Source organism: Arachis duranensis, chromosome 5 (genome assembly GCF_000817695.3).
Source record: "Arachis duranensis cultivar V14167 chromosome 5, aradu.V14167.gnm2.J7QH, whole genome shotgun sequence".
NCBI classification, from domain to species: domain Eukaryota; kingdom Viridiplantae; phylum Streptophyta; class Magnoliopsida; order Fabales; family Fabaceae; genus Arachis; species Arachis duranensis.
In genome coordinates, this window is record NC_029776.3 from 18,539,108 (window position 1) to 18,565,037 (window position 25,930).

General features: G+C 34.0%; 3 protein-coding genes and 1 long non-coding RNA gene across 4 annotated transcripts in view; 2 read left to right on the plus strand and 2 right to left on the minus strand.

The window, feature by feature from the left end:
* Positions 1-1,380, plus strand: part of LOC107488538 (uncharacterized) — a 2,691-nt gene extending 1,311 nt beyond the window's left edge. Inside the window, exons 6-9 of the mRNA XM_052262019.1 lie at positions 1-130; positions 523-696; positions 872-931; positions 1,020-1,380. The exon at positions 1-130 is cut by the window's left edge and continues 29 nt beyond it. Coding sequence (XP_052117979.1) covers positions 1-130; positions 523-696; positions 872-931; positions 1,020-1,130 — 475 coding nt within the window. The 3' untranslated portion in view covers positions 1,131-1,380. The remainder of the gene's footprint in view (positions 131-522; positions 697-871; positions 932-1,019) is intronic.
* Positions 1,381-3,297: 1,917 nt separating this feature from the next.
* On the minus strand, positions 3,298-4,292 carry LOC107488524 (uncharacterized). The gene is made up of 2 exons (XR_001591917.3): positions 3,846-4,292; positions 3,298-3,590 (listed from the first exon to the last, which is right to left on the minus strand). It is a non-coding gene; the product is annotated as an uncharacterized LOC107488524 (long non-coding RNA).
* Positions 4,293-15,651: 11,359 nt separating this feature from the next.
* On the plus strand, positions 15,652-18,173 carry LOC107488535 (uncharacterized). The gene is made up of 8 exons (XM_016109283.3): positions 15,652-15,728; positions 15,820-15,922; positions 15,998-16,115; positions 16,349-16,437; positions 16,526-16,572; positions 16,661-16,749; positions 16,927-17,060; positions 17,353-18,173. Exons 2-8 carry the CDS (start codon positions 15,824-15,826, stop codon positions 18,040-18,042), a joined length of 1,266 nt encoding a protein of 421 aa, XP_015964769.1. The 5' UTR covers positions 15,652-15,728; positions 15,820-15,823; the 3' UTR covers positions 18,043-18,173.
* A 1,363-nt stretch (positions 18,174-19,536) lies between these two features.
* Positions 19,537-22,240, minus strand: LOC107488534 (heat shock 70 kDa protein 8). Its single transcript, XM_016109282.3, has 2 exons — positions 22,039-22,240; positions 19,537-21,523 (listed from the first exon to the last, which is right to left on the minus strand). The coding sequence occupies exon 2, from the start codon at positions 21,520-21,522 to the stop codon at positions 19,807-19,809; it is 1,716 nt and encodes a 571-aa protein (XP_015964768.1). The 5' UTR covers position 21,523; positions 22,039-22,240; the 3' UTR covers positions 19,537-19,806.
* Positions 22,241-25,930: the final 3,690 nt, after the last annotated feature.

A 25,930-nucleotide genomic window follows, 5' to 3' on the forward strand; every position in this document is an offset into this window, starting at 1 on the left:
TGACTTCACTCTTGCTGCACAAGCATGCATACCTATCATAAGTGCTGTACTGGTTGAGATAAAGAACCAAAGCTTCCCTCAAAGATGTTTCTTGAATATAGATGTGCCAAACAATGCTGCTAATCATAAGGTTTGTTATGACAATCTTTGCAATATATGTTTCATATGCGACAAATGGTTAACATGTTATACTCTGCTAGTCTTATTTTTCTAGAAAGTTATATTTTTCTATAGTATCACAAATTTGGTTTGTTGTCCCTACAATTAAGTATGGTCCTTATTATTTTAGCACTTTTAGGTTTTTAGTTATGTAGTTGCTGATAGAAATTGTCCCTATTTTCATAAAGGATTGGACTCTGTAGTATAATTTATCTTGATTTTGATCCATGAATGATCAGAACCTATATATGGTAAGAAATTATAGGAACCTATACTAAAATTGATATTATATGGACCAATATTTTATTAAACTTCTATCATAGAATCACTAATAACTAATTTGTGTTTTGTGCCTCTGAAAAGGGTTACAAGCTGACTAAGCAGGGTAATAGTATTGTAAGAATGGGATGGAAGCAGGTCACCTCTGAGACAGAAGAACGAAAAATGTCATCTGATATGACCAATATAGATACAGAAACACCTAAGGATACTTGCACATCATCTGTATCATCAGAACAACTTTTGTTTGCAAGAGAGGTGGGTTCTTTTCATTCTTTTCTCTCTTTTTATTTACTTCAAACTCTTGCTATTCACTTGTGGTAGGTTATCATCAAATACCACTTGATGAACTCCTCCCGTTGTTACAAGTTCTACACACCTTAGTGTTGTTCTTGAACATGATGTAATACTCTTAAGATTTTAACTATTTTAGGTAAGAGGCTATGTACTTGATCATGAGGATACAGATCACAAATCTCTACAGGAAGGATATGTAAGTATATAATAATAAATATAACTATATATCACATTTGTTGAATACAAATTGTGGCTGACATAGAAAGCAATTTCATTCTTTTTAGATTACTGTGACTCCCCTTGCTGCTCTCTCACCAGCGGAGGTCGATTGTCAGGCCTATTTTAGAGAATGGCTACAAAGTGTCACTGAACTCCCCTCTTCATCAGCTTTATAATCCTGTAAGATCTGTCATGTATTTGTAGTGTATATGACAGCTTCTATTGAAATATATACCTAGCAATTGTTGCATTTACATTTTCAGCATCCTTGCTGGTCAAGAATGAAGATGATTCTTCTGATTTGAATGGAAAATTTAGCCAGTGTTATGTAATGTGTTTAATAAAATAACTGAAACTGGCATTTGAGAATGCCGTGCCAAGCTGTTAAAAGTGATAAAAACTTCTAAGCCAGCATTTACTTGATAATCTCTAAATTGCAATCCTATATTACCCTTTATATTAGTCCATAGTGTCAGTTTGATTTCTCAATATGCTGCTAAATCAATTATTTAGATGCGAAGAAGTCCGGTTGCTCCAGTATTTTTTTTTTTTTGTCATTTGGCAATGAAGGCATTTCATCACATTTTGTTGCATGATTGAATGAATGAGGAAGCCCATTTTCGATAAGCTAAATTAGCCCATGAATCAATCATTATTCATGACTGAATATAAAAATCCCTCAATATATTACCTTCTCATCTATAGAGATGTCTTGTCACTGAAGATTTTGTATTTTGGCCAGTCATTGCAGTATATTTAACTTTTGATTAGTGTTTCGATAAGAGAGTTTATGCTTATTTTTTTCATTATGTTCGTCTTGTTCTAGATATTCCTTTCTTCCCTTGCCCTGGCATAGTTCTCTATCGATCCTTATCACATTAAAAAAGGAGCTTGTTTCCATATTTTCATCTAATGTAACATAACACATAAATTGCTAATATGGGACAATTCTTAAACTCGGTCGAACACCATTGTCAACTTATATTATATTGATATAATTGTATATTGATATAATTGTAGATTGTGGATGACGACCTCTCCAACCTAACACTTAATAATAGGGTTGAATATATGCATGTGTGAATTCCATAATGCACGGCTGAATCCTCAAGTACATTAATGTTCTTTTTTCTCTCTCTCTCCCCCCCTCCCAAAAAATCTTAAAAGTTAAGTTATGCCTGTTATGGTGCCATAGCCCTACTATTTTATTCTTGTGAACTAAATCTGCCAATCCTATGTTAAGTATTGAAATTTTGAAAAGAACTTGTAATGTATTGAGTTAGCGAGGTCAATGGAGAAATTTTTGTGTGCTCTACGAACAAATGAATGCTCTTATTATGCGCCATTTATTTTGTTCCTTTTCAATCATGTGGAACATTTAACCAACTGGGTTGGTTGAGTGGTCAGTTCATTCGTCCGCTTAAACAAGTATTGGAGGTTCGACTCCTATTTTGTGCATGCAGCAACCCATTGGCCAGCGGCAGACCCTTAAATGGAGCTCAGATTCGCGACGGATTAGTCCTTAGTCTGTCGGGTTGGGGGATACCGTCGAAAAAAAAAAATCATGTGGAACATTTTGAGATTAATTTTCATTTTATTAATTTTTAAAATTTAAATTGAAAAAAGATAAACCTATAATGTTGATGTAATTAATAGATTAGAACAAGGATATTATCTTACTCTTTAAGCACTTAAGAATTTGGCTCGCCAATGACCTTTCATTCTTAAGCACGGGCATGCGGAATATTTCTGCTTAAAATATAAAACCAGTCCTAGATTCAGGTATTGGTGTTTCCAGGTTTATCAGTGCCCACAATGGATTTGATTCAAAACAAGTGTTGGAAATAAATGTTGTCCTCCCCTTTTTTGGTTATTAAGGCTAGCTAGATGAGTTTGATCCCCATTAGTTTTCCATTCTATGTTTTATTTAAAAAAATAAAATAAACTTTCGTACAGATATAAGTTTCTGTCTAGAAGAATATTGCATTCTACATTTAATTAATCACAACTTATTGTAGAATGAATAGAACACTTTTCAGTATCTGCCTTCTTTTATTATCAGTTTATTCCAAGTTCAACACAACTTTGTACACAGTTGTTCTTGTAAAATATATATTTAATATTTTAGTTGTGCTATCCATTCCTTGGCTTTCATAAGTCAACTTTAATAGGGAAAAATGGGAAATGAAGGAACAAATGACCATCTCAACTGTTCCACGTAGACAGCTTACCAATAAATAAAATTAAAAAGAAAACTTATTGATGATCTTTTTCTTTTAAAGTAAAGAGAGAGGAATTCAATTCCTCTTACCCACCCTCAAAGTTTATGCACCATTAAAAATATGCGAGAAAAAAACAAGTGTTGGACTGTTGATAAGCACTTAGAAATTAGAATGCTTTATAAAAGATGGAAAAAAAAAGTAAAAGAAAAGAAAGAAAAGAGTGTGTATGAACATTGATAAATACTTTATGTACATTATTATTACGATCCTCTTCTAAGTTCCGTTTTGTTCATAGCCTTTATTTTTTGGATGGCAAAGAAGCTGAATTTGATTCCACCAGTATTGACCAGAGGACGTGCACGTCTTCATAGGGGCAAGATTTCACATCTTCATACAGAATGTATATCCCTCTTCCTGAAATAATAATAATGTTCACCAAAAATGTTTGAGGAAATGGGAATTAAGAAGTACACACATGCAGCTAAGTGTGTTGAGATTTGAGAAAGACTTTTCCAGAATTCAGATGAATACAGCTATGCATTTTGTTGCTGCATAGAAGAATATGCTGCATCTCATTGAGTGTTTCAATAATAGCAACTTATTATGCAAAAAAGAATGTGAAAACATGGATAATAATGCAGATATGGAAAGTGAAAATGGATAGCGTACCCTTGTTTTGAGTGGTGGAATGCATCCTGAACCAAAGCTTCTTGAGTGGAGAGAAGAGGGAGTGGAGCCACCCCATTTGGTGAAGAGGGTGTGTGGCTCATGCAAATGAGAGGAATAACCTCTATAATAATACCCTTTGCTTAAACAAGGGTGGAGATAGATAAATTGATTTACCTTTAATGTTTTGGGACACTTTGACAATCTCATGAAACTCACATTTGTTGCTGGTACATTGTCACTTTCAAAGCTTTTAATCCTTATAGTAGAAGAAGAAAGCACTCCACCAATGAGCTCTGCCTCTCACACTTTAAAAAACAAAAAAGAAAAGAAGCTTCTCTTGGCATCCATTTTCCTCCTTTACCTAAAGAGTGGCTTCTGGCTGAAGACAAAGTCTTATGTTTTCACCATCATTTGGCGCATATGTTGCACAAACTAGGAAGGTTTCCTATTTCCTAATTGACACATGGATTGGATTGGATCCTCTTCTCCCCTCTTGCATTTCAAGCAAGTACAATCTCCCTTTTTAGGAGTCTCTGAGAAGCTTCACAACCCTATTTGTCCACCTGTTCCACTAGGGTGCCTTCCAAGAGTAGACACATTTTGTGGAGCTATTCTTTGGCTGACTCAGATTTGACACGTCACTCCCATCCATGTACCTTTTTTCTCTCTTTCTTGCTCTTCACTGAATCTAAGGATGTTAAAATGGTTGGTATGCTCCAATTATCATGCTAAGGAACACACATCACTAGTCAATATGAGATATCTCATATCTTCAATATATATTTTTTTAAGTACATTTCTTTAATTATTGAATTATAATTTTTTTTATTATGTCATATATTGTGTTCAGTTTGGATAAACAATTTAATTAAATTTCTTTTGAAAAGTACTACGACGGATTAGTCTTTGGTTTGTCGGGCCAAAGAATACCGTGAAAAACCCAAAAAAATTTTTTTTGTAAAGTTAATGAGCTATAGCTTAAATGACATAGTCTTTTCATACTCATTAAAGAGGTTACAGGTTTGAGTCTCTCTATTTTTGGTAAAAAAAATTATTTTAAAAAATAGCTTAAACAATAAATGCTTAGATTAAAAGTAACTTATAAATAAGTTATTTTATATTTGATTTTTTTAGTTTTAAAAGTGCTTATTTTAAAAGAAATATGATAAAAAAAATTTATTATTAAAGAAGTCATTTTTTTAACTTTTCTATAAGCACTTAAATAACTTTTTAAAAAGCCACAATTTAATTTTAAAAATTACACCAGACATTAATATTATTATTTTTCATAAGTCAAAAACTCAAAATAATTTTTAAAACTTTTCAAACGAACCAAAATACAACTTAATAGAATAAAACTGGGCCAAAATACAACTTAATAGAATAAAACTAAACCTATATGGGTATATTATATATTCGGTAATTTAATTTAACTATTTCAATTTAATTAATTATATTAATATTGATGGCGTAAGAAACTATTAATCTCCGTAATTACCAATTAGTTTGGAGTGAATCCATATAACAATTTGGGCTTACATATATAACCATTTGGGCTCGATTATCAGTCCAAATAACCATTGACTCATGTTTTTTGTAGTTCATTAAGAAATGGGTTAACGTGGAAGCTTATTAAGCCCAATCATGCCTTTTTTGTTCATTAGTAAATCAACATGTTTGTCGTCACTATGTTTTCTAATTATTATTAAGAGTACAAGTGTAAGAGTACTAGTACTAGTGGACAATGGGAAGAAAATGGTGGGTGTGTCAGGGTGGAAAGAAGAAGCGCACGGAGAAGCAACGAAGAAGGATTAAGAAATGGAGGATCGGAGGGTGAAGAGTGTAGAGCATTGAATAGGGGGTGGTCAAATGAATAAAAAGCTGCACTTAAAGTTGAAACAAATTAAAGAAATTGTGGTACCACATACAAAACGGAACTTCGATAATAACAGCTTCCTCAGATTTCCCTTTCATGCTCTGATCTGCCTCGCAGTCCCATGATTCATTTAATTTGATTATGTAATATCTATTTGTTGTGTTCCAATTAATTGCTCTTGCAATGTCTGACTTTTTTTATTTTTCATTCTTGTTTTATGTTCAATATTGTCTTCGTCTCTTGAAAGGTAAAACTAAACCCAACAACTCCTAGGAACTGTGATATAGTAGTAGTTGATTAGTGTAGGTGAATTAACTCTAGTTAGCTATCATCAACTATAAATAACAACTCACATATATAAAATTATTAGTTGAGAACTGTTATTTAACATATTTAATTAAATTTTTATTTAATGCTTCTCAACTATGAACTTCACTTATAAATAACTATACGTAAGTTTTCACCTTAACAATAACAAATATTATCATTGTTTTAATGTGTCCGTTTATGGATAAAGCAGAAAAAGAAAAAGGGAGGCGGCGGGGTCCATGGAAGGAGATCGATCACTTGCTCTCTGAAATGTGAACACATAAACACAAATTACAGTTAAAAGGGAAAAAGAGTATTGGGGTGGGCTCTAATAATAGAACGTATAACGTGCTTTCTTTTCTAACGGTTGGTTTAGAACACACCTCTTTTGCCTCTGCACTTCACTTGAGTCCCCCCAAATAAAGTCAAAAGTGTTTTCTTCTTCTTTTTTCTTTTTTTTTTTCAATTTAAAACATTAAACTGATATCAATTTGACAATTTTGGTCATCCATCATCATCAGTTGTTTCATGCGCCACTTAAGTCCAATTTCCAGTTCATACATCAACCACCGTGATACTTTATTATGCAAAACGTTTATCATCACCCTCACAACATCTATCCCCTTTAATTTTTTTCTTTTCCTTTTTTTTTTCCTAAAGAAAAGCATTGTTATTAAACAAATCCATATGTGTATGTGTGAGTGTGAGGGGGCTGTATGCCATTAAAATAATCTTGCCATATATATGCATGCAAAATTAGAGTATATAAGTTTCAAGAATTTAATTTCTTTTCTTGAATATTGAAACTTTTTATATGAATAAAAAAGCCTATCTTTGATCGACATACATGAATTTCACCGTTAAAATGTGACACTTATAAATAATGCAGTTTAGCATTTTGGAAATGAAAATGCCATCCATCACAAAGTTTAGAGTCAGTAAACGCGAGAGATGTATATTGATATGGCTGTTACAATCCAAGCGGTATAAGACTTACTTGAATTCTAGCGGCATTAAAGGTTCGTTTAGGAAGGTTTAAAAGTAATTTTTTTGAGTTTTTTATTTATGAAAAGTAGTAATATTAATGTCTGGTACAATTTTTAAAATTAAATTGTAATTTTTTAAGAAATTATTTAAGAATTTATAAAGAAGTTAAAAAAATGGCTTCTGTCGTAATACTATTATTTTTTATCACAATTATATAAATAAACACTTTTAAAATTAAAAATCCAACACACAAAATAACTTATTTATAAGCTATTTTTAATATAGTCATTTATTGTTTAAGTTATTTTGTCAAAAAGGAGTTTAATTAAGTTGTTTACTCAAATTGGGCCTAATTTAAATATCGAAGTGGCTTTTGTAAATACACTCCCCCTTTATTCGCACTCTCCGTGACGTGATATTTTTCTGAACAAAGAGTTTGGATATTTCAAATCTATAATCTGGGTAGGAAGCAACAACTCGGCGTTAACTCTTAAGGATCGTGTTACGTCCAGATTACACACCCAAAAACATATATGTTCATGGAGATTTTTTCTTTCTTCCAAAGGTATTATTACTTTCTTATTAGTTCATTCTTTCAGTTAACATAAACTAGTTGCATAAGAAATTATTGTAGTTAAGTTAATATCTATTCCTTTTTTTTTTCGTGAAAAATCTTGATGGCATCGTGCTTTACATTCAAAATTGTAGGAATGGAAATGATTGACGAGGTTTTAGCTTAGACAAGACATGAACGACCTTTTAAGCTTTAATAATTAATTAGTTACCGTTTCATATATTATAATGTGCTTTACGGCTGTTCTTTGAGTTTGAAACTTCCTTTTTGGAGTTCTTAATACTCAGTTTATATATAGTAGTTTTACTATTTGTTTTTAGACATTCAACGGGAGAAGTGTCCATGTATCCGTAGAAAATAAACAAAAATGTTATTCGTATATTAAAATCAGCCATTAAAATTAGTCACTAATATATTTGTATATAAATATATTTATACTTTAATTTATTTTTAATATATATTTATATTTTAACATATATTTTATATTAGTAACTGATTTTAATATACACATATTATAATCATAAAATAAAACCTGGCTTATTTATATTTTGTCAATTAAAAATCATCAAATAGCACTCGGACCATTATTAACGAAAAGTAAATATTTAATTTAATCTCCTTTTATTTTGTTAAAGAATAAGCCGATTTTTATCTAAAAAGGTAAAATATTTTGACTCCTAACTGAATACGACTTTTTTATTAAAAAAGTCATTAAATAGAAATAAAAATCAACATATTTGTAGTTTATAGAATTTTAAATTTCATAAAATTATTTTTAACATCTATTATCATTACAACTATCATCTTTTTTATTATTATCGTTATAATTTCTACCTCAATTACTTTAATTATACAATTATATTGTATTATTATTATTATCTCGTCTACTACCATTAACACTAATAACAAAACTATCAACATCACCAACATCACTATTATTCTCTTTTCTCATTTCTTATGCAACATTATTTTTTTTTGAAAGATTTTTATATTATAATTATTTTTTCTAACTATAAATAATTTTCACAAAATTAATTTTTGTTATTGTTTAATAAATTTTTTAATGAAAAAATTATATTGTTTCAAAAAAATAATTTTATTAGGGACCAATATATCTTTTTTTTACAGAAATCATTTGTCCTTAAAAAATAATAGAAAAAGACTAAGTTAGGTGTTTATTTATAAAAATAGTGTTCATATATTAAAAACAAAACATAAAGATATATTATTATGGTAATATTAAAAAGATAAAAAAAGTCTAAATTTATCTTATTTAATATTTATTAATTATTATTATAATTAATAAATACTAAATAAAATAAATTTAGGTTATTTTGACTTTTTTTTTCTTAAATATTATTGACACATGGAACGGAGCTAGGTTAGAGACATTGGGGCCTAAAAGTAAATTTATTAGGTATATAAAGTTAATTTCATAAAAGAAAAGGGAGAACCAAAATTAGAAGTTAGGGGAGGGCTAAACTTAAAATTAGATATAACTTGAAAGATCATTGCACAAGTATCTGACAAATTATATATAACTATATTTTACGATGTGTTTATAATAACATTATCACGTTCAATTTCTAACTTAATCATTGACGATTGGTTGTAACCACTTTTAGTTAAATTATACAAGTGAAGAGTGTTAGGGACAGCAGATTTTGTGATTTGTAGTCGTCAATTAGCCATATTTATCTATATAATAAATTTCGACAAGTTTTTCAACCAAAACCTTTCTTTCAAATATCATCGAAATATTGATTGATTTATATTTATTATCCCATCAATAGCCAAGTGAGTGTTAATTAAATTTCAAATTTTCCTTGTTGTTTGTAGGGTATGATTTATCACTTTGCAGGTGGGGGAACATGCACCATAACATGCATATTTTGTCCCAGAATGCGTCCTATAATAATATTCCTCCACCGAACATATATCAACTCTAAAAAAATTTCTGTCGATTTCAATCTTTAGGACAATAAAAACTAGGCCACCTATAAGTCCTTCACCCAGAGCATTTGGAAAGTTACTTATTATTTGTACAACTTACCATCCTCCTTCTAGCAAAATCACTATTACTATGTATGTGTGAGCCTCAGCACAAAAGCGAATTTAAAAAGTGTAGTGATTCAATCATGATGTGGGTGTTCTAGCTAAAAGGGTGGCGTTCATGTAATGTTATATGCATTGGCCTAAGCCCAAGGAGGGAAGCAGAGACCGTGCATGCTCTTTCAAAATTTGAAATCATATAATATGATATATGTGTAACATTTTATTTTATTTTATTTTCCTTAAGTTGGGGTTGTGCTGTGTAACAAGAGAAACCAAGTTTAGTACAATTGGGCCACGTGGCTGAATTTGAAGCCAAAAGTCGTCCCTTTTAGCTCAACTAAGCCAACCTGACCCAAAAGCATATTGTTGTGATAAATTTTATACTTAATCAGGACTTAAATACAAATGAGTAATAAGGTCTCAACTTGACTATTTGTTTCAACAAAACAATGATAATCGTATGAGAGACAAGAGTACAGAATCTATTTAATGTTTGAATGAGGACAAATGAAACCGCATTCACACTAAATTCCAATCCAGCATTAATTTCTATAATTTAACCATTTAAGGACCATGAATAATTAACCTTGGGAGACCCAACTTAATTACAACCCTAAATACCGTTTTGGCTTGGTTAATAGCTTTGCTTCATCACTGTTTCCTTTTATTAACCTGTTTCTAATTGGTTTTCTTTTAACTTTTTATGCTGCTTAATTATTTAATTGACTTATATTATATATATATTGACTTAGGTTCTCGAAAGTAGGAATCCGGCTTCACACTTCCAGAATTTTGCTACAGTATTAAACAAATGCAAAAGGTTGAGATATGTATAGAGAAGTGAAAGTTTAAAAGAAGAGGTTAATTAAGAAGATCGAGGTAAGAAAGATTTGTTACTCGATTTGACATGTAGAGAATGTCTTAAGCATGCATCATTTATATATTTCTCTTTCTTTAGTTGACCTCTCTTGTGGGTCGTTGCCGTAAAGACAACGGAGCTTGGACTTCTATAAATTATAAATGGACTTCATTATTACTACTATGGGGAATTATTATGTTATTATTTTTAATATGGAATTTAACCGTTGAAACACCAGGGTTTGGGGGTTTTTATGGTGAGTTGACCATCCTGCTTGAAATAGAATAACTGAGTCCTATATAAACTGTGAATGCTAATCATCATTGTATTAATAGATTTGGAGAATACATCAAGGTTAAGATTTATACATGCAATACACAACATTGATAGTACAAGATTTTTTTTTTTCGTTTCTCATATCATATGTATATTTTACTATTATATTATTATATAGTAAAAATTCATATACAGTTTGTTTTTACATAAAACTGATAATTAAAAATTATTAGATAATGATTTAATTAAATTTATTAAATTATTAAAGGATTCTTAAATATCAATTTTATAGAAAGGCAATTACCTATAAATTTTTATTTTATTATACCTAAAAATATTTAATAATAAACAACTCCGCTTATGTTACACTTGGAGTACATAACCGGTCTTAAACCCGGATAAAAGAGGAGAATTGTGTTAGGCTTTCAACAGCCAACATAAAAACTTAGTTGAATTTTCATGACATAGATAAAGACATTATTACGCTAAAGTTAGGTCGTTGTCCGGATGCAACGCGCTATATAGCTTGCGTACAATGTCAAATGAGTAAGAGCCGCTGCATCGATGTTCGGGTGTAGTGTTAAATGAGCAAGGGTTCCCACATTTTTTTTAACGGACGAGGGTAAATAAGTTAGTTCACAAAGAAAAAGGTAAAATAAAGGTTGGAGCAACAGAATGTTGAGATTTGGGACATAGAATATAGGCACTCCAAAAGAAAAATCTATGGAGGTGGTGGATACTATGAAGAGGAGGAAGATTAATATCATGTGCCTACAAGAAACAAAATGGGTTGGTGCGAAAGTTAGAGAGTTGGATACACCTGGGTTAAAACTTTGGTATACTAGAAAGGTGAAGAATAGGAATGGGATAGGTATTATCGTGGATAAGTAGTGGAAGAAGAACGTAGTGAATGTCAAGAGAGTGGGTAATCGAATCATCTCTATCAAACTTGTGGTGGAATGAGGTATTTTTCATGTGATTAGCGTCTATACACTGCAAGTGAGTTTGGACGAGCAACACAAGATAAGATTTTGTGAGGATCTAGAGAGTTTAGTCCAAGACATATCTTCGGGAGATAAATTTTTCTTAAGAGGAGATTTAAATGGCCATGTTAAAAGAGAAGTGATTGAGTATGGAAGTATTCACAGAGGCTATGATTTCGGGGTGGTTAATACCGAGGGTAAAACTATTTTGGACATTTCCTTACCTTTTGTCTCATCGCAAATACATGTTTTAAAAAAAGAGACGAACATCTTATAACCTATATGAGTGGCATGACAAGCTCTCAAATTGGCTTCTTGAAGAGAGTCGATCGAAAATTTTGCACTAATTGTAAAATTATTTCGAGAGATAGTTTAACAACACACATAGGATGCTCATTATGGATTTTTGCATTGAGAAAAAGTTGAGAAAAAAATATCATACAAAGAACTCAAGGACGAGGTAGTGGCAGATGAAAGGTGGAGAACAAAGATGCTTCCTAAGACTGGTAGGAGAAGAGGCAAAGTAGGAAGGAGATAGAAGTACGGAGACGATGTAGAGAAAGATGGCAGAAGTTATTAAAAGAACATCAAAAGAAAGTTTTAGTGAATTTAGAAGGATAGGACCAAGAAACAAGGAATAATCCTGGTGGTGGAATGCGAGTGTACAAAAAAAGATAAAGGTAAAAAAAGAGTGCTTTAAAGAGTGGTCTTAGTGCCGCAATGCAAATAATTGAAAAAAATATAAGGCAGCTAAAGAGACAAAAGTGGTTGTAAGCTAAGTGAAGTAAGAACAAGAGCATATGAGGGTCTCTACTAGTTTTTAGACACAAAGGAAGGAGAAAAAGGAATATATAGAATCGCAAATAGCCGTGAAAGAAGAACGAGAGACTTGGATCAGGTTAAGTGCACAAAGGATAAAAATGGAGAGGTTTTGGTTCAACATGAGAAGATCAATGAAAGGTGGACGAGATACTTCTATGAATTATTTAATGAATGATAGAAGACTCTTCCGAGCCTTGGTTGGTTATGCACGAGTGAAGAAGATCAAAATTTCGACTACTATTGAAGGATTCGAGACTTCGAGGTAAAAGAGGCTCTAAAATGGATGAAAAATGGCAGGCCAGTAGGATCCGATAATATTCCGATTGAAGTTTAGATGGGCCTTGGAAAGAAAGGCAGATCCACCAGTGAAGCTACATACCTATTAAGAAGGATAATATAGAGGTATCCTAGTAATAAAATAGATCTACATATAGTATTTATTGATTTGAAAAAAGCGTACGATAGGGTGACAAGGGAGGTCTTATGGAAGGTTTTGGAAAGGAAGAGAGTAAGGATCGCATATATTTGTGTAATAAAAGACATGTATGATAGGGCTACAACTAGTGTGAAGATTCAAGGTATTGTAACAGAGGAATTTTTCATACCTTTTCATATTAGTTTTGGAAATACTCACATAACATATCCAAGAGCTTATGCCATGATGTATGTTTTTTGCCGATGATATCGTCCTTATAGGAGAGTCAAGAGAAAACCTAAATAAGAAGTTGGATTTATGGAGAGACGCTCTATAAGTGTATGGTCTGCGCATAAGCTGTAGTAAGACGAAATATATGGAATGTAAGTTCGGCCGCCGAAGAGAAAACCATAATACAGAGGTGAATATTGGAGAAAACATTCAAAGAAAAGTTAAAAGTTTTAAGTATTTTAGGTGCATCATACAGAATAATGGAGAGATTGAACAAGATATAAATCATAGGATCCAAGCAGATTGGTCAAAATGGTGAAGTGCGTCTATTTTATATGTGACAAAAAATGCCTTTAAAATTTAAAGGTAAATTCTATCGCACTGCTATCAGACCGGCTATAATTTATGGTACAGAGTGTTGGACGGCCAAAGGAGAGCATGAACATAAGTTAAAGTATGGCAGAGATGAAGATGTTGAGATGGATAAGTGGTCATACACGATTAGATAGAATAAAGAACGAAGATATAAGAGAGAGAGTTGTAGTAGCACCTATTGTGGAAAAGATGGTAGAATCGCGTTTCAGGTGAGTTGGACATGTAAGAAGAAACTGATAGAGTACATAGCCAAGAAGGTGGATGAAATGGAAGATGAATAAGGGATGAAAAATAGAGGAAGACTTAGGATGACTATTTATGAAGTGATCAAACGAGATTTATATGTAAACAATTTTTTTATAGACATAATATATGATAGAGTTCAATAACATCGTTTGATTTATATAGCTTATTCACCTAATAGAATTTTGACTATTTTTTTTATTAAATAGAATAAATTTTAACTATTTTATTTTTTAATTTTTAACATGATCGTATTATATTATATATATTGGCTCAGTTCCAATGCATGTCCCATGTGGCAAAATGGTATGGCGGTGTAGAAATGAATCTTGTAACGTGTGAACAAATGTGAGCTTTGATACGGAAAAATAACTAGCTTGATATGTATAAATTGTCCCACCAATAATTGATTGATGCAAGTGGACATTAATAACATTGAAGTTTACCATTCATGAACGAACCTAGCTAGTTATACATATTAACAATGATAGCAAACCTCCTATTCATTATTCTTAATAATTAAAAGAATCAAATATGTGTCTCACCTCAAATTCAGAAAAAGCTAATGAAAGAAACCGGTCAAATGAATAATAATCCGAATCTCAGTTGTATGTACGTAGAATAGCTCTCTCCGATCCATATATAATTGCTTATCATCTTATGCATGAACTTGGAGACAAGAGAAACTATATTGAGGAACTTGACTAACACCATATATAGATAGAGATATAAGAATAAAACAAAAACCGAGGCTGATCAAGATAATAAGCATGACATTCACACTAACACTACTGTTCAATTAGGTGTTTAAAACAGTTGAATAATGCAGAAAAGCGAAGAAGGTGAAAAGTGAATATTATTTGTTTCTGGAAATTTACGAGAAACAAACAAATCAAGCAAGAGCGTACATGCATGCATGGGTGATGAAACATGAACTTTGAATTTCGTAGCACGGTAAGCAAAACCAAATAGAGGGTTTGGCTGTTTTCCATTTATAAACAAACAACATTAGTCACTGTTGTTTCAGAGGCTAAGGAAAATCAAAATGTGTTTGTAAATCAAAATAGGTTAGTGGTTATCCCGCAAAATCCGTTCACGTGCTGATTATTACTGATCTCATGAGTAACATACACCTCTACATACTACGTACATACATGATACATATACATATACATACCAAATGGATTCATGATATGTTTAGAAAGAAAGAAGAGAGCATGGCATGCCATGTCACTGTGCGCAGCATTTCCCACATGATGCATAGCAACACAGTTGACAGTTCCCCTCTTTCGTGCATAATAATTGAACTGTCAATATGAAAAGTCAATGCCACTTTGCCACACATACATTATTCATGTTTCCAAATCTTATACACCAATTTCTTATTGTGTCAACTATATATCAATTGCGCATGTATTCCCTTTTAAATAATTATTGTTATAAAAACACACATGAATTAATATTACTTAATTTTAAAAAAATAAACATTCATTTAGAGTAAAAAAAAGAGAGAATAAATTAGAAGAAAAGAAGTGTGATTAAGTAGGCGTTTTCCGTTAAGAAAAGGTGTCGGGGCATGATTGCAGTGGTGACCCATATATTTCATGAGATTGACCAAAAAAAGCAGTGTTTTTGAACAGAGAGAGAGAGAGTAGTTGGTTTCAATTTCTCGATATTTTGCATGCGGAAGCAATTAAGCCCTCTCCTTTTGCTTGATATATAACGCCGTTACATACCGTCGTTTTCCTATATATACACTACACACTCCCTCCACTTCCTTTAGCTTTGCTTTATTTATTCATTCATTCATTCAACTTTCTCTTTCTTTCTCTCTCTCTCTCTCTGCTTTAATTTGTGTTGGCGTGAAGCAGAAGTCTGGTATATTAGCTCTCTCTCTTTCTCTGTCTCTGTTGTTGGAGATCCGTAGCTTCATTATAATCATTGTATTGTATGATCTTCTCTGGAAAAGATACATGGGGAAGAAAGAGCAGCAGCAGAAGCAGAGAGACACAGCAAAAGTTGAAGCGGTTCTTGAGCTCATCAGAAAACAAACCCAACTCACTGTTAAGCAGGTACCTATATACCAACCAACTCTAATTTATAAAATCTTCATCGAAATGCATGATTCATTTAACTAATTAATACAGGAGAAGTTCTGCAACTATGCTTGTGTGGAACGCTTTCTGAAACAAAAGGGTGATAATGTCAAACGAGCTGCCAAGCAACTCAAGTCTTGCCTTTCTTGGAGAGACTCCATAGGCACCGGTACATATTATTCTCTTCTTTCTGCAAAGCTTCTTAACCGTTATCATCAATTTTCTGTTGTTTGAAATTTTAATATCTGTTTCCTTGAATTAAGGCTTAAAAGTAAATGCAGGGCCATTTCTCCCAATCATTAAAGTCACCCTCTTCTTCCATACTCGTCTCTTTCTTTTTCAACTTATTCATTGATTTAGTTTTTCCTTTTCTTTTTTCTGTGTCTTTTCTATTGGAAACAGAGAATTTGATAGCAGATGAATTCTCAGCTGAACTGGCTGATGGTTTGGCTTATGTGGCTGGCCATGACGACCAATCCAGGCCAGTTATGGTAATTGATTTCAGCACCCATGTTGGTTCGGTTCGACATAGTTTCTTTGATTTTCTGAGTTAATGACTTGAGTTAATTGGTATAACAGATTTTTCGGATAAAGCAGGACTACCAAAAGATACATTCTCAAAAATGGTAAGACATGAGACTTCCAAAAAACCAAGAAAAATGAGGCTCTTTTGATGAGTTAGTTTCTAACACGATTTGTTTTGAAATTTTGAAGGCTTACTCGGTTGTTGGTGTTCACAATAGAGGTAGCCATTTCGGTGATGCCTAAAAACGCAGAACAATTTGTGATTTTGTTGGATGCAAGTAAGTCCAGCCAGAAATAACATATAATAGAACTAAATAATAGTATCCGGAGTGAGGATCTAGGCTCCTATTATATATCGGGAATTGCACTAATATTCTGTCTCACAATTGGTTCTCCTGAAATGTAATTAAGATTTGTTAAGTAAAAGAGTTAATAGTTGATGGATGGTTGCGCAGGCTTTTACAGATCCGCATCTGCTTTTATGAACTTGCTGCTGGCAGCGCTGAAAATAGTGGGCGACTACTACCCAGGCAGACTCTATAAAGCATTTGTCATAGACCCTCCTTCTCTCTTTGCTTACATCTGGAAGGTAACTAACATTCATATCACCATTTTTCCAATTTCAAAATATATAATCTTCATGCATTATGCTTTATGCATACTCCTCTATTGTGTTTGACCATTTACGATCAATGTCAATGGACCACCATCCTGCTCTGTTTTTAAGGATGCCCCACAATCCAAATCCACATGTCTTCCTTTTCAAACCCAACTAATAATTGAAATACTGAAATAGTATCCTGTTTTCAACACAAACATGGGCATAATATAATTGTACATGAGAAACATTTATCATATGATTCCTGTGATTGCGGGTGCAGGGTGTTCGTGCCTTCGTGGAGCTATCAGCAGCGACCACGGTGGTATCATCGTTGGATTACGAAGAGTCTCTGGAATACAACGACTTCGCAGCATATCACCCGCGAGCCTCGTCTCTCCGATTCGACCATTCCACGATCCAATCAACGGCCAAGGTTGGCTCATGCTCCTCCTCGCGCTTCGCCTTCACCGTCTCCCAATCATTTGACTCACTCAAGCCGTGGTACCTCAGCATGGCAGACACGTCAGCATCCAAAGTTGGGCCCACCAGCCCATCTCCTATGATGGGCCAGGCCCGCATCTCCCCACTCAATGCTCGCTCCTTCTCATTTGCATCTCCAGCTTCCAGGACGCCACGTGGCGACGCCGCCAGGCTCGCCAGGAAGTCGCTGTTCCCGTCGACGCCTCTGCCGCAGCGCGTGACGCCGAGAGATCCGAGCGTGAAGGCAGCGATGCCACGAACTCCGCGGGCGTCGTTTCTGCAGTCGCCGGCGACGTTCTTCCGGAGAGAGGGACACGTGAGCAGAGGAGAGAAGTGCCGGGAATCGTTCGTGGCTTACTTGAAGTTCTACCGTAGACCCTACGACGAGATGGTGTACAGGTCAAAGATGCGACCCCCACTGGGTGGACTCATCTCCATCGTCTCTCCTCACATCAGGCGCCGCCACGTGTCACTCTCTCAACGATACTGACCTGAATCAAACAGAGTTTCACATCGTTGCTCTCTTCTTTTTCATTTTTTCTTTCGCGAAAGTAAAAAGTATATAGTGTATTTCGATGAATTGAATTAGTAGCTAATAATTCATTAATTAAATTTGCTCAATTCCATGTGTGCGTGCGTGTGTGTGTTCTTCTTCATGCATTGCATTCAATTAAATGAAACGACCAAGTGCTTAGTGGAGTGTGAAATAGTAATTAAGAGTTGGTGTGTGTATGCCTGGGAAGAAGGTAACGTGGTCGAAACGCCGAACCCTCCCTGCTTTGGAAATCTTACGGTGGGAAATGCAAGTACAACTAAGTAGGTTAAGATAATTACCAAATCGTTGAAAATGAGCAGCGTTGATGTTTGTAAATAATTTTAAATTGATGCTTTATTTGGAATCGTTGGAGGAGTTATTCGTTGAACAATCCAACAAAAGCAAAGAACAAATTTGAAAACTTTGATATTGTATCGTTGTGGTTGTTTTATGTTACTCGTCGACTCACACGAGAGTTGGTACTTGGTTGGAATATGTGTCTGATTTTGCTGTCTGAGAAGTCAAAGAGAAAGAGGGTGAGGTAACTTGGAACTTCTTCGTGACTTCGTATTATTGAGAAGTGGGAAATCGCAGTGTGCAAGGAAATTTTGATGCACTTGTCGTATAGCAATCAAGGCTTGCGTTACTCCAACTGGGACTAGATTATAGTATTAGAACACTCGCCTATTCTGAGAAGGCCTTTGCAGTTTTGCTCAATAACGCTCATCAATATGGACAAATCCTATTCTAGTCCCATTATCGGAACTTGGATTATGATGTTTGTTTCCTTATGGATTTCCAAGTGATTAGTGTCCTTTTTTCCCTTCCTTTTTTTAGAGTATGGAGGTGGTGAGAGATCACTCCGTTTCTTCTTCAAGTTCTTTTGAACCCAAAATACATATGTTGGAGACATCCACTTGAATTGCAACATATACACTCCTTAAGACCTTAATTGGTGCAATACTTTCCGTGTATTACGTACCGAACCGGCCCATTTCACTATTAATTATGAGAGTTCAAGATTATATATATGTAGTGCTAAAAAGAACCATATGAGAAAGTGTTCCTGCTAAATTATGTAGTCCAAACAGTAAGTAGCGGAAAAGATCGTCCAATCAAATATAAATTAGCAGGATGTCGAGTGCTCTACTGCTAAAATTCAGATTGGAGAATGCTGCGTCTAGCTTTTTTGTAAGAGTAGTCCACCAGAGACATCGGTAGCTTTGAAACCATTTTAACTTAAAATATAAATTACTATACATAGTTAAAACTTACTCATTTGTATCATTTAACAATAAAAAAATATTATATATACACATAAAAAATTAATCATCATATATTTTGTATTTTAATATATACACAAATAACTTATTACTGACTAATTTGTTTGGCCGATTAATTAAAGAGTTCAGATAAGGATAAAAGAACTTGGATAAAAACTCAGCACATCACAACAGGGAATAAGACAAGGATGGTGTGTAGTCACTAAACCATGCAACTTAATTTGTATTTACATACACAACTAGGTGATCCTTATTTCCAAAGGAACCAGTCCGGAACTAAAGGCTTTATATATGACACGTATTATGGGGATTATTACTGATTTTATTTACATAACTTTTCAAGTACCAACCACATACACTATGGAGTTACATAACTTGTATTGCCTGAAACACATGAAAACAACGCAGCTAAAATGGTACAAGGATGTTTATCATTTTATGCCTTCTTCTGGATAGTAACCAAATCCAATGTAGCACCATAGTTTCTATTCAGGGCCTCAGCACACCAACCATGTCCATCTTCCACTGTAGGCATCCTCACTTCCATAACAGGAACTGCAGGCTGGCGTGATCCAGGCATCACAACACCGGCTAAAACTCGCAGCACATTCGCCGCATCAATGTCCATGCACACATTGATTTCAGGCACTCCTTTCGGCGCAGCCGGTATTCCCATTATCTTGAAATACCCCAACAAGTGATTTTCTTCTGCCTTATTCCCCTCACCTTCATACACAAGGATCAATGCCTCAGTTTGATTGTCATGAACAGTAGTGAAAACGAGCTCCTTCCTTGCAGGCATTGTAGTATTCCTGGGAATTACAGGGACAAAATTGTTTCCATCAGCTCGAATTCCGATTGCCAGAGGTGTGGCCTGAATGGTTAACAAGTCTAAGTTCCCAAAGGGATCATTGATGCCTGAAGCAACCGCTCCTTCCACCGCTGCACCACAAACTGCAGCTTCTAAAGGATTCATACCTTTGTAAAGTTCCTTTACCTTACAGATGTTAGTAACAAGATTCTTCACCCTTGGGATATAAGAACATCCACCAACTATGATCACATCATTTACATCCTCAACTTCTACTCTTGCATCCTGCAAACACTGAATAATTAAGCTTTCGCACTTCTCGAACACGCTCCTATTTACTTCCTCAAACTCCTCCCTATCAACAACCTTGCTTATCTTCACCCCATTTCCCAAGTCTACATCAACCTGGACATTGTTGTCGGAGGAAAGCCGGTGAATTGCGTCCTGGGTTGCAACCCGAAGCAATGCCATTGATTCGATTTCTTTGACCCCATGACTCTTGAATATGTTTTCAGAATCAGGCAAGAGATGACGCATCATATTTTGAAGCAAGTCTTCTCCACCAATTGTACTTCTAGCCAAGGCTTTTATCTGAGAAACTCCTCCAGCAGTAGCTGTCACAGCAACATCACAATAACCAGCACCCATGTTGAAAATGAGAGCAATTTTCTCACTTCCACTGCCCATATTCTCATGAGAAGCCTGCTGTTGGTGCTGCGCATATAGCAAAGCCACGGCTGTCGGTTCGGGCATCAGCCTGAGCACATGAAGGCCAGCCATTGCGCAAGCACGCTCGATGCGTGTAAGCTGAAATCGACTGAATGAAACAGGAATAGTAAGAACCACATTCCTTATTGGCCTTTTCAGCTGAGCTTCAGCCAGTGCTCTTAATTCCACCAGAAATATTGCCAGCACTTCTTCCGGAGTGGTGGATCTCCACATATTGTTCACCAATGCAGCAATAAACGGGCGAACACCAATGTCCAATGTTTGCACCAGAAATGGGAGATTCTTGCTTGCATGGACAACAGGGTCAGTGTCAACTCTGCCAATCAAGCGTTTCATGTTAAAAACTGTGGCTCCGGACAACAACTCACCCTCGTGGGAGAGTTGACTGCTGACTCCACCGGAAGGGATGTCATCTTTGAAGGTTACATATGATCTCATAATCTTCTGGTTCCTTGTGTTCTTCAAAAGCTCCACTCGGGAACCATTCCACACTGCAATACTGCATTGTGATGTGCCAATGTCAATTCCAATTGCTATTTCGGGTAAAGTATATGTTTTTTCCTCTCCGGTGGTCTCGCTGTCGGATGCGACGGTATATGCAGGTTCTGCCATCCTGCAATTAACAATGTTGATGGAGTTAGCAGACACAACTCAGAAAAATTTACATAACTAACAACACTCTATGTCTCTCTGTCTCTATGACACCCTGCACTTTCTGCAGCTATCATCAATTTGATTGCATCTAAAGTTGAGCACCCCCAGTCATTCAATTAACTTGATCGATGCTTAGGGAGGAAACAACACAGAGCTATCACTACTCGTTGACATTTAGTTGTGTAATTATTGACTATGTTAGCAGAGATCACTAGTTATTAGACACGAATAATTCGCCATTCTTGAGAACAATTACGGACCCGAGTTTAGTTGAATCAAGTGAAAACAAAAGCACATAGCTTGCACCATGGAAATTAAATGTTGCATATGGATTTTATTAACGCAGGTCATTATCTAATTTGCTTTGTTTTGGAGCTCAGTGCTTAACATAGAAGAAAAATGAAAAGAAAACGAAAATGTACTAGAACTAGAGCCGTGAATGGATAACAAATAAGAATAAGGAGTAGAGAGTACCTTGATTCAGAAAAATGATGAGAGGGTAGAGGGAGGTGAATGAAGCCAATGAAGCCAACCTGAAGCTGAGTGAAGAGAAGTATGTGTCCCAAAAAGAATTAAGCAAATGCGAGAAAGAACCAGAAGCTGCGAGAAATGGTGTCATGGCCAACACAGGTGCTCCATTTCTAGACCTTACTGGAACACTCAAGTTTCCAGTTTTGGTGCTTTATGCCATTATTATTCAAATTATTTTTAAATTCCCCTAAATTTTTTATTTATTTTGGGCTTTGTTTATCGTAAACAAAGAAGCCCATCAACACGGTAGTAGTAATCAGGCCAGAAGCCCAGAAGTTTCCGGATAACGTGGCAACTGGCAGCTACGCAAATTTGGTGTTTCATGGTTCTGGACACTTGTCTTTCATCTCCCCAAGTAACTAACAAAACAAAATATAACAGCGGGTTTCGACTTTCAAGTTTCAACCGCACTTTTAAACGCTATGTTTGGTTTATAGAAAATGAGTGGAAAAAAAATGAATGAAAAGAAAATAGGTGAAAAATGATATTTTTTTTTGTTTGGTTATGAAAAAAATAAGAAGGAAAGAAAATTTTAGTGTGGGTCCCATAATAAAATATGAATAAATAAAAATATTTATACTTTATTTTATAATAAGGGTATTAACGTAATTTTATACTATTATGATTTTATTTTTTTTCACTTTTCTTTTCATTCAAATAAAAGAAAATTTTCTCTCTATTTTTTTTTCATCTATTTTCTATTCATCCAAACAACACACAAATAACTCAACTTTTCTTTTCATTTTCTTTTCTCTCATTTTCTTTTCTCTTGTTTTCTTTCCTTCCATTTTCTTTCCGATATCCAAACAAATCCTAAGTAACACACTAATATGAATTTTTTGTTTAATTAAAATAAAACAAAAGAATTCGTGTTTTATTGGATTATCTCAATTCTCAATTTATACAAATCCCTATAAATGTTCATACTTCATAAAGCTGATTTAACAAAATAATAATTATTCAGTCTTTTAATACGTAAAAATGGTATTAAGATAGTTTATTTTACAATAAACACCCTGCCACAACTTACTAGATACATTGTACAAAACATATTTTTATTCTTGAATCGGTGAAGCCTCGAATGATTTATCGGTTGTTATTGTTCCCGTTTTCTGAGCTGCCACAAGTTAAGCTAGTTGCATACTTGCGTCGATTGAATTGTATAATGTTAACAACTAACTAGGAGGAACTTGGGTTGTATTATGTTTATCGTTTGACTTAGAATGTTGCTATTGGTTCAATTTGATGATCGTCCTTATTTTCTCTTCCCTCAATTCTTGCTAGGACCCAAACATGCATTCAAGTCCATCTCTGTTAATATGCTCCCGTGCCCTGTTGATTTTAGTCTATTTATTCTTTCCTTTGAAAAGAAAAAATCAAAGCATTATTTAGAATGAGAATAATGATGGTGTTAGCTGATATAGGTGCCACTTCAGCCTAAATATTTATAAGTTAGGGAATAATTAGTTAAAAGTAATTAATTTAGTATAGTTAGATATTCGTTAGTGTGTGTTAGAATTAGTCATAGTTAATTGAGCATAGTTAGTCTGATGTATAAATAATTAAATACTACATTGTAATATTCTTACAAGTGTAACTTTCTATTATTTTTGAGCAACGAATCTTCATTCACTTCCATACTTTCTCTCAAGCCACTCTTCTTTCACACCTTCTTCTACTTGTGCAACCTCCTCCCAACTCCAGAATTTATCATGGTGCAATAAGCGTGGAGGTTGCGAGTATGACGAAAATTTGAGTTAGCAAAGGAGAAAAGAGGTTGTTGTTGAGGTTTCCCGATTTGGCCCAACTATGGCGAATGAGGAACAAATAGCGAGTCCAGGTGCGATGTCGATGGAGAATAAGTTCTCCGCCAGTGAATTTCAGAAATTTACAAGATTCATGAATAAATTTTTCAAATTTTAAGAATTTCAAAGAAAAATGGATCGATCTCCAATGAGGAGCAGAAGTTCGATCTTGGATCCAGAAAACCCCTTCTACTTACATCCAGGTGAGAATTCTGGTAATCCCATAATTAATGTGATTTTGAATACCTACAATTACTATTCTTGGGCTAGAGAAATGAGATTAGCACTAAAATCAAAGAATAAATTGGCGTTTATTGATGGATCTTTACCGAAACCTGATGAATCGGATGTGAGTTTCTTAACTTGGGAAAAATGTAATACCTATGGTAGCATTTGTTTTCGGAGATAGGATACAAAGACATGGACAACACATCTTTAAAAAGTGTTTGGAAACAAAGACATGGACAATGAACATATTGTCTACGAGACAATTTTTTATACTTTTGTGTCCACTTTTTTACGAAGGACAATGATGGACATGGGATTTGGAAGAGGGACAAAGACTTTTTGTTTTATGAATTTTTGTCTTTTTTGTCCATAGATATTTTTTATTATTCCAGTATTACCTCTTCTTATTTTTCTTAATTTGCGTTATTTTCAAAAAGGTACTTTCTTCTCCATACTCTTTCTCTATCTCTACGTTCTCCTTCTTTTTTTTTTTGAGGTACTCTCTCCTTTTTGTAGAAATTTTTATTGGGTTGGATAATTTCTTTTTTCTTATCGTTTTTACTTCAATATCATTTTAATATTGTATTATATTATTTGATTTGTAATAAAAATAATAACAAAAATAATTAGTCTTGAGACTTTTGAAAGATAAATATTATAAAGGTAAAATTGATCTTTTAAAATGCTAAAAAATCATTTATAAGTTATAATTGATTTTATATAATTTAAAGAAAAATCAATTTTTTGAAAAGAAAAATCATTTTTTAGATTAAAAAAATTAGTTTTCTAAATAAAAATAGATTTTTATGTGCAAAAATTATTTTTTTTCATGTAAAAACGGATTCCTTTTTAAAACTGATTTTGTATTTAAAATTAATTTGACTTATTAACCTATATTAGTAGTGTAACTGAGAAAGGGTAGTTATTAGCTACACTTGATATGATAAGTATGTGGTGTGACCCCTGTTTGTATATATAGCAGAGAAAACCTCTTGTAAACATACTTTTCTAATACAATTCCAAAAAGCATTTTCTCTTCTAATTTCATTTCTCTCACCGAAAACCTAATATGGTATCAAGAGCCTCAAGATCAAGTTCTTGATCATGGCCTTCCTCATTTCTGCTTCATCCTCAACAAAACAACCTTTCATTCCCATCGCTGAAAAGCTTGATGACACCAATTTCAACACATGGCGCCATCAAGCATGGCTCACAATTCAGAATCTTTCAATGGAGACTCATCTTGATTAGGCTAATGCTACTAAGAAATTTGAACCTGTGACGGAGTCTCCTTCTGCAGTAGCATCAAAAGTTGATGCAACTACCAAATTCGATTCTGCAACAGAGACTTCAACAGATCTGCTACAAGAAACTGAAGCATTCAAGATCTGGAAGCAAGATGATCTCTCCCTTACCACATGGCTCATGGCTTCAATGACTACATCATACAAGAACAAGATTGTTCATTGTGCCCGCTTCTGTGATGCGTGGACCACCATCATCACCTACTTTTCCTCAACATCCAAGACAAGAATTCAAAGTTTGAAATCCCAATTAAAATGTGTCAAGAAAATAAGTACAGTTCATGATTATTTCTCCAAAATTCAAAAGCTAGTTGACTCCCTTTCTGCTATTGGGTACCAATTGGATGATGATGATCATATCCATGCTATTACTGATGGATTGCCTGAGGATTATAGTGGTTATATAACTTCTATCATGTTAAGATTGGGCACTTTCTCTGTTAGTGAGGTAGAATCCTTTCTTCAAGCATATGATGATATGCTTGATAGATTCAAGAC